This window comes from Periophthalmus magnuspinnatus, chromosome 16, assembly GCF_009829125.3.
Source record: "Periophthalmus magnuspinnatus isolate fPerMag1 chromosome 16, fPerMag1.2.pri, whole genome shotgun sequence".
Classification (NCBI taxonomy): Eukaryota; Metazoa; Chordata; class Actinopteri; order Gobiiformes; family Gobiidae; genus Periophthalmus; species Periophthalmus magnuspinnatus.
The window spans coordinates 29,397,024-29,410,877 of record NC_047141.1 but is presented as its reverse complement, the minus strand read 5'-3'; the positions used below and the strand labels follow the sequence as shown (position 1 = coordinate 29,410,877).

Below are 13,854 nucleotides of genomic sequence, written 5' to 3'. Positions count from 1 at the left end.
AAATCAATTCTCATGTTCAGCCCAAAGAGGAAACTGCTGCTGCTGTTGTTGTAATTTTGGGCTTTACAAAAACAAATTGAATTGAACTGAAGTACCTGTTGTTACATGATAAACAAAGTGAAATTGTTAAGTGATTTTCAGGTTCTAGAAAGTGTTTAATGCCACACAATGAATTCGGAACGACAGTATCTGAGCTTCTTCTTCTTCCAATTCTTCTTCTTCTTCTTCCAATTCTTCTTCTTCTTCTAATTAGGCCCGAGCCCCTACAGGGCGTAGGGCCTATTGCTTCCGCAACGATGAGTGCGAAGCACTCATCGTTGCAAACTGTCTTCACGAAGTTGCGCGCGAAGCGCGCAACTTCGTGGCAGCACCGCGACCTTGCACAGACTCCTGTGTCCTAGCAACCCATGCCGTAGGCATGGGTTTTCATATTTGTTGTTGCTAGCATGTCAGCGTTAACATCTAGTCAATGGGCGAAGCCCATTGACTCGATGTTAACGCTGACATGCGTTAACAGGAGTCAATAGGAGGAGTCGTCCCCCATCGCCCCCTGCACAGACTCCTGTGTCCTAGCAACCCATGCCGTAGGCATGGGACATGCATATTTGTTCTTGCTAGCATGTCAGCGTCAACATTGAGTCAATGGGCGAAGCCCATTGACTCAATGTTGACGCACACAGCGCGAAGCGCTCATGTCCCCAAACACACTCCTGGCATCGAGCCCTATCCAAGCCCCCATGCCGCAGGCATGGGCCATACTTGTTACTGCTAAAATGAATGGAAGTCAATGGGAGGTCAATGGCGGACCCCGACGTCATGGCGAATGACGAGCGCGTTAGCGCTCGTCATTCGCCATTGACCCCACGGTGACGTGGGGAAGGTCGAGAGCTTTCAAAAAACGTATAATATGTGTTTCTAATGTTATCGGATATATTGTTTTTGCTAAAAATATTATTATTTTTAGGCCCGAGCCCCTACAGGGCGTAGGGCCTATTGCTTCCGCAACGATGAGTGCGAAGCACTCATCGTTGCAGACTGTCTTCACGAAGTTGCGCGCGAAGCGCGCAACTTCGTGGCAGCACCGCGACCTTGCACAGACTCCTGTGTCCTAGCAACCCATGCCGTAGGCATGGGTTTGCATATTTGTTGTTGCTAGCATGTCAGCGTCAACATCGAGTCAATGGGCGAAGCCCATTGACTCGATGTTGACGCTGACATGCGTTAACAGGAATCAATAGGAGGAGCCGTCCCCCATCGCCCCCTGCACAGACTCCTGTGTCCTAGCAACCCATGCCGTAGGCATGGGACATGCATATTTGTTGTTGCTAGCATGTCAGCGTCAACATTGAGTCAATGGGCGAAGCCCATTGACTCAATGTTGACGCTGACGCAGCGCGAAGCGCTCATGTCCCCAAACACACTCCTGGCATCGAGCCCTATCCAAGCCCCCATGCCGCAGGCATGGCCCATACTTGTTACTGCTAAAATGAATGGAAGTCAATGGGAGGTCAATGGCGGACCCCGACGTCATGGCGAATGACGAGCGCGTTAGCGCTCGTCATTCGCCATTGACCCCACGGTGATGTGGGGAAGGTCGAGAGCTTTCAAAAAACGTATAATATGTGTTTCTAATGTTATCGGATATATTGTTTTTGCTAAAAATATTATTATTTTTTTTTTTTTTATTTTTATTTCTTTCTTCTGCTCTTTGAGCAGTAATTTGACCCCCTGAACATTTTCAAAAACTCACCAAATTTTGCCCAAAATTCAGGTCTGGCGAAAAATTTATTTTTTTATGTGGTGCATCATTGGGCATAAAAAAATGGCGCGACAGCGCCCCCTGCAAAAGTCAAAATACATTGCGTCAATGGGAGACGTCCCGACGTCAACTTTGGCGTAGAGCCACGAAATTTGGTACACGCATTCTTCAAGTGATGCCAAACAAAAAAGATTATTATGGCCACGCCCCCTGACATACCGGAAGTCGGCCATCTTGGATTGAAAATTCCAAAATGCAAAGTCAGCGTTTTCGCTGACCTCGCATTTTCGTCAACTCCTCTGAAGGCGCTTCACCTGCAGAGCTGAAAATCACTGTACATCATCTAGACAAGTGGGGCATCAAAAGTTATCCAATTTATGATGATCCCTATTACGGTTTCCATGCGGCGAAGCCGCAAAATTCCATCGGAATTTTTGCAATTTTCAAAAGTCAAAATTTGCTCCCGTTTGCGCATGCAAAGTCCGATTTGGCTCAAATTCAAATCAGTTGTAAAACTTTCCGGCCTAAAGTGGCTCATTATGACAGAAATTAAATTGGCGCGATAGCGCCCCCTACAGAACATCTAATAAATTTGTATGGAAGGCCGAAAATTTAGTTTTCCCAAATGTTACCAAATTTGACACAAAATTTCTTTGGGTCATCCCAATCAATAAAGTCAATCAGACCTATGTCGTCTTTTGCACCGTGTTGCCATAGCGATGCGCCAAACTGCCAATGTTATCCTAATGGGAAACCTCCCAATTTTTCCCATTCATGGGAAAAATATTAGTTTCATGGAATACTGTGAAATTTGGCACCATGACTCTTCATGTCATCCTGATCAAAAAAGTCAATCAGACCCATGTCGTATTTTTCACTGGGTTGCCATGGCGATGCGCGAAAGCGCCCATGTAATCCTAATGGGAAAATTTACAAATTTTCGTACATTTCAAAGTCTTATATTGACCTATTACCGTCAACGACGAACATAAAATTTGGCACAGTGATTCTTCAGGTCGTCCCCGTCAAAAAAGTCCAGGGGGCCAAGTTTGTATTTTGCACGGTGTTGCCATGGCGATGCCTGCAAAACCCATGTTTTTGCATTTTGTGCATCAGCACTTCACATGTGTTTTGACTTGTTTGGTGACAAGTGCAGCCCAAAGCCGCAATAAAAAAGGGACAAGTGGCGCGTCAGCGCCACCCACAGGGAGTGCCGGGTCGGCCGAGTGCGAAGCACGGCCCGCGAGGGCCGTTCGATGCCGCTTGCGGCTTTAATTATTATTATTATTTTTTTTATTCTTCTGCTCTTTGAGCAGTAATTTGACCCCCTGAACATATTCAAAAACTCACCAAATTTTGCCCAAAATTCAGGTCTGCCGAAAAATTTATTTTTTTATGTGGTGCATCATTGGGCATAAAAAAGTGGCGCGACAGCGCCCCCTGCAAAAGTCAAAATACATTGCGTCAATGGGAGACGTCGCGACGTCAAGTTTGGCGTAGAGCCACGAAATTCGGTACACGCATTCCTCAAGTGATGCCAAATAAAAAAGATTATTATGGCCACGCCCCCTGATGCACCGGAAGTCGGCCATCTTGGATTGAAAATTCCAAAACGCCGAGTCAGCGTTTTCGCTGACCTCGCATTTACGTCAACTCCTCTGAAGGCGGTTCACCTGCAAGGCTGAAATTCACTGTACATCATCTAGACAAGTGGGGCATCAAAAGTTATCCAATTCATGATGATCCCTATTACGGTTTCCGTGCGGCGAAGCCGCAAAATTCCATCGGAATTTTAGCAATTTTCAAATTTCAAAATTTGCTCCCGTTTGCGCATGCAAAGTCCGATTTGGCTCAAATTCAAATCAGTTGTAAAACTTATGGGCCTAAAGCTACTCATTATGACAGAAACTAAATTGGCGCGAAAGCGCCCCCTACAGAACATCTAATATATTTGTATGGAAGGCCAAAAATTTAGTTTTCCCAAATGTTACCAAATTTGACACAAAATTCCATTGGGTCATCCCAATCAATAAAGCCAATCAGACCTATGTCGTCTTTTGCACCGTGTTGCCATGGCGATGCGCCAAACTGCCAATGTTATCCTAATGGGAAACCTCCCAATTTTTCCCATTCATGGGAAAAATATTAGTTTCATGGAATAATGTGAAATTTGGCACCATGACTCCTCATGTCATCCTGATCAAAAAAGTCAATCAGACCCTTGTCATATTTTTCACTGGGTTTCCATGGCGATGCGCGAAAGCGCCCATGTTATCCTAATGGGAAAATTTCCAAATTTTCGTACATTTCAAAGTCTTATAACGACTTATTACCGTCAACGACGGACATAAAATTTGGCACAGTGATTCTTCAGGTCGTCCCCGACAAAAAAGTCCAGCGGGCCAAGTTTGTATTTTGCACGGTGTTGCCATGGCGATGCCTGCAAAACCCATGTTTTTGCATTTTGTGCATCAGCACTTCCCATGTGTTTTGACTTGTTTGGTGACAAGTGCAGTCCAAAGCCGCAATAAAGAAGGGACAAGTGGCGCGTTAGCGCCACCCACAGGGAGTGCCGGGTCGGCCGAGTGCGAAGCACGGCCCGCGAGGGCCGTTCGATGCCGCTTGCGGCTTTAATTCTTCTTCCTCTTCTTCTTCCAATTCTTCTTCTTCTTCTTCTTCTTCTTCTTCTTCCAATTCTTCTTCTTCTTCTTCCAATTCTTCTTCTTCTTCCAATTCTTCTTCTTCTTCTTCCAATTCTTCTTTTTCTTCTTCTTCTTCTTCCAATTCTTCTTCTTCTTCCAATTCTTCTTCTTCTTCCAATTCTTCTTCTTCTTCTTCCAATTCTTCTTCTTCTTCTTCTTCCAATTCTTCTTCTTCTTCCAATTCTTCTTCTTCTTCTTCTTCTTCCAATTCTTCTTCTTCTTCCAATTCTTCTTCTTCTTCTTATCATATGTCTTTAAATGCACGTGTGAAGGCTCCAGCGCCCCCTACAGGCACATATGTGTAGTCCCTGCTGCTGCTGATCTGTTCGTATGCAAAACTTGAAACCTCCAACCTCTCCTGCCATTGGTGCGCTCCTCAAACTGGCATCTGATTGACTCCAAGGGCTCGGAGCGACGATCCAAAGCCCGGCCAATCCTGACTTTCCACCTGTGACAGCCACACCTTAAAAGAACCCGCCCCCTGCTGGATCTCCGACTGAACTGCACGCCATTTTAATACTTGTAGAATCTTGTTACTTACAGAACTTTGAGCTGAGTAGTTTTGATTTGTTGCGTCTTATCTTTAACCAGTTTAACTCGCTGAGCCGTCTTTCGTTAAACATTGTTTCCTGTGTAATTTTAATTTTATGGTTATTGTGACGTCCTCATTTACCTCAATATTCAAAAAAAGACGCTTATTATTTCCCTTTTTACATCCTGGGTCGTGTTACTTCCTTCTAAACTAAGAACGGTTTGTAACAACATGTGTGAAGACTCGTGGTTGTTCTGTCTGTCTAAATGTAAAAAGTTTGTTATCTTATGCGTGTGAAACTAAAATAAAAATAAGAACTTGAACGGGGGAAACAGAGCAGGAGAGTTTCAGGGGTGAGGAGGCTACAGTCTGTATCTGCTGTAACAAAGAATAAACCTTTTTTGTATTTCAAAATGCAGCGGGCTTCACAAATAGATTACTTTTCATCTAGAATTGTATTTTTTTCCACAACTGGTTCAAATCCTGTTTTTCTAAGTTGTATACGGCCTGTGTATGTCCTGTTCTAAACTCTGCTGCTCATGCGTGGGGGGCGAGACGAAGCTCAGCCTCGGATTCGGGTGAAAACAGAGCCATCCGTTGTTTCCTGGGAGTGCACAAGTTTGTCCCAGTTTTGGCAGCTCAGGGTAATATGAGCTAGGTCCAGGTTTAATCCAAAGAAAGTGTGATATGGTCAGATTGTGGAATTATTAATAAACCTCATGATAGAGAATGTACGAGGGTCATTCAATAAATAAGGTGAATTAAAAAAAATAAAATTATAAGGACTTTTACTACAGATAGAAGCTTACTTTTTTATTTTTTATTTTTTGTTTTACTTGTTTTTCACATGGATTTAATTTCTTTTGCAGATAAAAAAAAAAAAAAAACTTTGAGAGTTTTGGCGATTAACAAAGATGGCCGACCAAGAAGCTCCAGGATCGAACAGCAGTCAGTTATCAAGTTTTTGGTTGCTGAAGGTGCAAACACATTGAAATTCATAGGAGAATGTCAACTGTGTATGGTGCCACATGTTTCAGCCAAAAAAGTGTCTACAAGTGGGCTCCAACTTGATAACTGACCGCTGTTCGTTCCTGGAGCTTTCTGGTCGTCCATCTTTGTTAATCGCCAAAACTCTCAAAGTTTTTTTTTTATCTGCAAAAGAAATTAAATCCATGTGAAAAACAAGTAAAACAAACAAAAAATTAGCTTCTATCTGTATTAAAAGCCCTTATACCGAAAAATTCACCTTATTTATTGAATGACCCTCGTAAAAAGATCTTTGGATGGAGTAAGTCTAAGTCACCCCGAGTGGCAGAGTGACGGGCTGTTTTTGCTGACGTATGTATTCAGTTTGTATTTCATAATAATTTGTTAACAGAATAAAAGCAAAACTGGTGTCCAAGTATGAAGAGCAGGGGCTGAATGGGATCATGGCTAAATATATTCAATTAAAAGCTACGTTTACGACTGAATTTTATGTCGGAGCAAATTTGAGCAGGAAGCGAAGCTCGTTGACTGGGAGGTTTTCTCAAGCCCCTGAAGAAGAAATGGTATTGTTGTATTTAAAAGTCAAACTGTAAATGAATAAAACACATTCATTTTCTGTTTTTTTTTTTGGGAATAGTTTGACAATAATCAGTTGCTAGTGTGAGTGCTAGTTGTGCGTGAGTGCTAAAGCTAGCTCATCCTGTAAAAATCAAAACAAAACGAGATGCTACAACATTTTAAAACTACTGAGGAAAGGTCAAACTTTGTCCTGTTTATATATTTTTTTGTTCATTATCAACATTTGTTTAATTGGTTAGTTCGATGTGTGAATTTTTTGTTGTTTTGTTCATTTTCAGACGAATTTAGAAATCCTTTATTTGATTAAACGTTCACTCAACGCTCTGAGATGTTCCGGTGTAAAGACGACAACGAGATGAAATGGCTGTTTCATTCTAACGTTTATAAGTTGGCTTAATTTCTTCGTAAAGTCCGGAAGAAGCGGCAGATGAGTTTGTTTAAATGAGTTTATTGTTTTTTTGTAACACACGTCTAGACTATCGCACTTTGTTAATGTCTTATAACCCCATTAACCCTTTAAGGACTGAGCACACTATGGACCAGTATAGCTCACCTAGACTTTTATTCTTTTTTAGCCATAGAAATCATGTTAAATTAAGTACCAGAATTTACTGCATTTTTTCACACAACTACTTCTATTTTACATATCCATCTGTATTTTTTCTTTTACGCATTGAATAAATGACGCAGCACCCGCGCTCTCATTGGTCACCTTCGAGGGACAGTTCAAGTGTCCTCCCGCCACAAAATATTCAACAAATAACGACGTTTAGCCACGAAATCCACAAGAATTTGCATATTTTTTTCATGTACGTTGAAAAAACGGGATGAAGTTTGAGAAGATTTTAACGCCCTCGTCCAGACTCACAGCTAATTCGAGTACGAGACGCCTGACGTAAAGTGTTTTGAGTATTTCCCACTCACTAATATCGATCTTAAATAGCAGTTTAAAATAAATCATCTGAATTTACAGCCCGTGCTTTGGCTCGTACTGTTTTTACAGTGCGCTCTTCATCCGTCGAGCCCCTACGGCCTTTTTAAACTCCTCCTATAAACATCCCGCTAATAGAATCATACGCAGTTAATTACTCAGAAACGCTGACAAGGTTACACAGGGCGAGCGAGCGGGGGGCCGTGTACCAGCTCGTAATGGGGTCAAGCAAGCGAGCGATGGAGCGAGCGTGGGGCGGGCAAACAAACACGGGGCCCGAGGAGGAGCGGGGAGGCATACGGGATGCTGGATTAGCACCGCGGCGTAGGAGGGCATCGGGGGGAGGGGCGTCTTCTCTGGGTGGAGGGTGAGAAGTGAGAGAAGAATGGGGAAGGGGGTACCTCTGGAGCGATGTAATCAGGCGTCCCACAGAAGGTCCGCGTGGTGTCCCCTTCAAACATGCCCTCCCTGCACATGCCGAAGTCAGCGATCTTTATGTGGCCCTCGCTGTCCAGGAGAACGTTATCCAGCTTCAGATCCCTGCGAGGAGACACACGGCGGCGGGGCATCAGTCACAGAGATAGATTCGGCTTTTATTTCGCGCGTAAGTCACGGCGGAAATGATAAATCGGTGTCGTGTGGAGTCGAACGAGAAGGAGCTGCGTAAAATATTTTCGAAATGTTGACGTGGTTCTGAATGTCTAAAGCGAAACGACACAGAAATAGAAAGTTTAAAGAATATTCCACAGGCGGATGAAGGAGTTTTATGTTGTTTTTAAGTCACTGACACTTTTAAAACTTCAGTCGCTCCTGTAATTCTTAAGTTAAACTCACCAAATTTTAGCTGTAGATAAACTGAACCTTCCGACATTTTTGGCAATATATACGGTTATAATTGTTCACTTACACTTGAACTTATCACTACTGTTTTTAAGTGTCCACCATTTTCGTTTTCCCTCTCAACAGCCCGATCCAACACACTTTATGTCACATTTAAAGCATTTCCGGGCTTATGTCTCTTATTTGATCATCGATATTACATTTAAAGTTGTTTATTAAGTCGTCTGAGGTTTATTCACAAACACCTTTTCTTTAAGATCGTCCCACAGGAAGAAATCAGGACTAGTCAGGTCTGTGGAGATCACATACTGCCCCCTGTCTTTGAAAAACACTTATTATAAACGCTCTGGAAAAATAAAATAAATATATTTAGAAACAAAAGAGTTATGATTTTTTTTTTTAACTGTCAGTGACTTTTGGGCTAGTCTGTATAATTACAGCATGAAGCTCATTGTAGATTAGAGTCTATGGAAACGAGTAAGATGAGGTTTGTGGAAATGCGAGCTTGTTTTCCAGCATAATAAAGACGTCCAGAAAGAGAAAAAACAACAAAAAACAGCTTGATTTTAGTTGATTTTCTGTCTGATCTGTGAAATAAACTTTCTTTCTCTCTCCTTCACTCTTTAACTCGTTTTCGTTATCACTCTCTATCTCTCTCCCTCTTTGTCTCTCTCTCCCCCCTCTTTCATTCTTTTTCTTTATCTCTCTCCCTCTTTCCATTGCTTTTTCTCCCTCCTCTTTCACTCTTTTTCTTTAGCTCTCTCTCTCTCTCACACACGTCCCTCTCTCCATCTTCCCCCCTCCCTCTTTATTCTCTCTCTATCCTCTTCCATTCTTTCACTCTCTTTTTTTCTCTCTCTCTATCTCTCACTCACACTCCTCCTCTCTCTCTACCCCCTTTCTCTCCCTCTCTTTGTATGTGTGTCCTCTTCTTCTCTCTCTCTTTATTTCCCCCCTCCCTCTTTTATTCTTTGTCCTCTTCTTTTCTCTGTTTCCCTCTTCCTTTCTCTCTCTTCTTCCCCCTTTCTCACTCTTTTCTTTATCTCTTTTTATCTCTCCCTCTTCCTTACTCTTGTCCCCCCTCTGTTTCCCTCCCTCTTCCACTCTTTTTCTTTACCTCTTCCTATCCCGCTCTCTCTCCATCTTCCCCCTCCCTCTTTATTCTCTCTATCGTCTTCCATTCTTTCTCTCTCTTTTCTCTGTCTTGCTCTCCTTCCCCCTTTCTTTCTTTTTTCTCTCTCTCTCACTCACATTCCCTCTCTCTCTGTGTGTCTGCTTTCACTCCTCTTCTTTATCTCTCTCTCAATTTCCCCCTCCCTCTTTTATTCTCTCTCTCTATCTCTGTCCTCTTCTTTTCTCTCTATCTTTCTCTCCCACCCTCTTTCACTCCTCTTCTTTTTCTCTTCTCTCTCTCCATTTCCCCCTCCCTCTTTTATTCTCTCTGTCCTCTTCTTTGCTCTCCCTTTCTCTCTCTCTCTTTGTGTGTCCTCTTCTTTTTCTCTATCTTTCCCTCCCTCTTTCACTCCTCTTCTTTTTCTCTTCTCTCTTTCCATTTCCCCCTCCCTCTTTTATTCTCTCTGTCCTCTTCTTTACTCTCTCTTTATCTCTTTCTCTCTCTATTATTACATCATAAAGCTCATTGTAAATTAGCGTCTATGGAAACAAGTGAGTTAAGGTTTGTGGAGAGGCGAGCTCGTGTTGGTCTAATGTTCCATAATAAACTTTCACTTTGTTCTTCGTAAACATATTGATCAGTTGGACTTTCTCTTCCTTTTCTCTAAAGTTCACGACTCACAGACTTCACTTCTTCTTCGTGACGTTTCGCCGGAGCAGATTTTTATTGATAATGTTTTGGAAAAGTGTCGTCAGAGTTTGGTCTAATTCGTCTTCGTTAAAACCGTTTCCTCGTCGCAGTTTTAATTTCGTTGGATCAGACGTGAACTTCATGAGGATCAAACGTGATCAGTGTTTGTGAAAATCGACTTCACACGAACGAATCGAACGTTTAATCGAGAGCAGAAGAAAAATGACAAAAACAAAGAGCTGAGGATTAAACGATGTGACCAGACACTTTCTCTCTCTCTTTTTTATCTCTCTCTCTCTCGCTTTCTCTCCCTCTCTCCATCCCTCTTTCACTTTCTCTATCTTTCTCTCACACCCCACCTCTCTCTCTATCTTACCCCTCCCCCTTTGCTTCTCTCAATCTCTCTCTGTCCTCTTCTTTTCTCTCTCTTTTCTCTGTATCTTTCTCTCTCTCCCTTTTTCTTTATCTATCACACTCCCCTCTCTCTTTTATTCTCTCTCTACCTCTCTCTGTCCTCTTTTTTCTCTATCTTTCTCTCTCCTTCCTTTTCTCCATCTCCCTTCTCCATCTCCATTCTTTATGTCTCCCTATCCCTCTCCCTTTCTCTCTCTTCCCCCTTCTCTCCCTCCCTCTTTCACTTTTTATTTCTCTCTATCTCACACACACACTCTCTCTACCCCCCTCTCTTTTTCTTTATCTCTCTCTATCTCTCTCACACCCCCTTCTCTCTCCATCTTCCCCCTCCTTTTTTTCTCTCTCTCTTTATCCCTCTCTGTCCTCTTCCTTTCTCTCTCTTTTCTCTCTCTCTGTAAAGGGCTCACCCTTTCTTTCTCTTTTTCATTCAGTCTCCCTCTCTCTTTCTCTCACCTGTAGATGATTCCTTTGCTGTGGAGGAAGAACAGTCCCAGGGCTTCCTCTCTCTTTCTCTTTCACTCTCTCACCTGTAGATGATGCTCCTCCTCTCTCTGTCTCTCTCTTTCCCTCTTTCTCTTCCTCTCTTTTCTCTCTCTCGTTCTCACCTGTAGATGATTCCTTTGCTGTGGAGGAAGAACAGTCCCAGGGCTTCCTCTCTCTTTCTCTTTCACTCTCTCACCTGTAGATGATGCTCCTCCTCTCTCTGTCTCTCTCTTTCCCTCTTTCTCTTCCTCTCTTTTCTCTCTCTCGTTCTCACCTGTAGATGATTCCTTTGCTGTGGAGGAAGAACAGTCCCAGGGCTTCCTCTCTCTTTCCCTTTCACTCTCTCACCTGTAGATGATACTCCTCCTCTCTTTTTTCCTCTTTCTCTCTCTTTCCCTCTTTCACTTCCTCCCTCTCTCTCTCTCTTTTCTCTCTCTCGTTCTCACCTGTAGATGATTCCTTTGCTGTGGAGGAAGAACAGTCCCAGGGCTTCCTCTCTCTTTCCCTTTCACTCTCTCACCTGTAGATGATACTCCTCCTCTCTTTTTTCCTCTTTCTCTCTCTTTCCCTCTTTCACTTCCTCCCTCTCTCTCTCTTTTCTCTCTCTCGTTCTCACCTGTAGATGATTCCTTTGCTGTGGAGGAAGAACAGTCCCAGGGCGATCTCGGCTGCGTAGAATCTGTGGAGCAGAGACACATTTACACACCGTGGCCTCGTTGAATCTGAGTTAAATCAAAGGAGGAGAGAGAGAGAGAGAGAGAGAGAGAGAGAGGAGGGGCCGAGCGGAGGAAGAGAGGATGATGAAAGGCAAAAGCAACGGCGAGATGGAGGGATAACGACGACGGAAATGAACAACAGGAAAACAATTAGCCGTACACGATCGATCAAAGATGATTGATTTGAGCGACAGGAGGAGAGTCAGCGACGGCTCCGGGGACGAGTCACACAAAGAGAATCACAAATGACTCATAACGACCACGGCTCTGACTCGTTTCACTTTGTTTTGAGAAGCTGTGACGGGTTTACATTTATTCAACGAGATTAGATACTTCAGTCAGATTCTCTCTCACATTTTTAAAGCTCATTTTTATGCTAAACTTTGTCACTTTATATCGTTTTATAATGTTTTTTTCCACATAAAAAACTCATATCTAGAGTAATCTTATATATTTATCTCTCAAAGTACTTACTCCTCACCGGTACATCATCTTGTATTTATTTTTTCCCATAAACCCTTACGGACGCTATGAATACCTAAAGAAGAGTAGCACACAACAGTTTACCAGCGAAGAAATGTAAAAACTAAGTAAAAACAAAGTTAAAGTAATAAAATGCAGTACTTATGTATATATTTTAGGTCTCTGTACTTTACTTAAATAGATTTGAAAGTGGATATGTTTCACTTTTACTTCTGTGACGTGTTTACATTTATTTCACGAGATTAGATAGTTTATTTAGACTTTCTGTCACATTTTTAAAGTTTTAAAGTTTTCGGTCACAAGTTAAATTTTATGCTAAACTTTGTCACTTACTCATATCTAGAGTAAACTTTTATATTTATCTCTTTTATATTTATCTCTCAAAGTACTTACTCCTCACTGGTACATCGTCCATCACCCATAAACCCTTGCGTACTTCCTAGATCACTATGTATACTTAGTGCGGGTAACCTGTACTACAGTCTGCCAGTGAAGGAACGAGTAAAAGTAGTAAAGTACTGTACTTAAGCCTCTTTTTTCATAGTTTGTCCGTTGGTGCGACTTATACTCAGGTGCAACTTATATGTGAAATATATGTTTTTTTCTTAATTATTATGTGTTTTTTTGGCCAGTGCAACTTATACTCCAGAAAATATTGTATACATTTTAGGTATCTGTGCCTTACTTAAGTAGATTTTAGAGTGGATACTTTTCACTTTTACTTCACTACATTTAAGAGCAGTATCTGTACTTTCTGTTCTACTACATTTTTGAACAGGACTGAAAAGTAAAAGTATTTTTTATGATTGTTTGAGACTGAAAAGGCTGAGGGTCAGACACAGTTTTCAGTTTGTTTTGAGAAGCTGTGATGGGTTTATATTTATTCAACGAGATTAAATACTTTAGTTAGATTCTCTCTCACATTTTTAAAGTTTAATTTAATGCCAAACTTTGTCACTTACTCATATCTAGAGTAAGTTTATATATCTATCTCTCAAAGTACTTGCCTCTCACTGGTACATCATCAATCTGAAAAGTAAAAGTATTTTTTTTATACTAGTTTGAGACCTGCTGAAAAGGCTGAGCGTTTATTTTGAACACGTTTGTACTTTGGCGAACAGAAGTACAAATAAAAACAGCAGGAAAACAAAAAAAAACCCCAAAAACGATCGATTCAGTTGTTTCTGTTGAACAAAATTCAGCACAAACCTTTATCAAAATCACTACATTTGAAGCTGTGCTACATCTCAAAATCTGCACAAAATACTTGTACTTTTTTCTCTTTAAGTACATGTTTAAACAGGTACTTTAATACTTTTACTCAAGTAGATTTTTTCATGTGATACTTTTACTTTTACATGAATATTTTTAGCTCTGGTTTCTGTTCTATTAGTATAAAACTGACTACTTTTTCTTCTTCTGCAGTTTGCGAACCACTGATCTAAACCTATTAAAGATGCACTTTGTAACTTTTCTGCTTGTCTACATGGAGGTGTTACTGCGCTGCCAGGAATGTTCCACAGTACGGCATTAAACGTATCGTATCCATCTTGCATTTCTTCCATTAAAGCTGTTTTTATTGCCAAACAAATAAATAAAAACATTCTTTAAAACGACAGATCCG

General features: G+C 41.7%; 1 protein-coding gene across 1 annotated transcript in view; it reads right to left on the bottom strand.

The window, feature by feature from the left end:
* Positions 1-13,854, bottom strand: part of prkcg (protein kinase C, gamma) — an 80,420-nt gene that overhangs the window by 16,950 nt on the left and 49,616 nt on the right. The window contains exons 11-12 of the mRNA XM_033980869.2: positions 11,648-11,710; positions 7,892-8,030 (exon numbers count right to left, since the gene is read on the bottom strand). Coding sequence (XP_033836760.1) covers positions 7,892-8,030; positions 11,648-11,710 — 202 coding nt within the window. The remainder of the gene's footprint in view (positions 1-7,891; positions 8,031-11,647; positions 11,711-13,854) is intronic.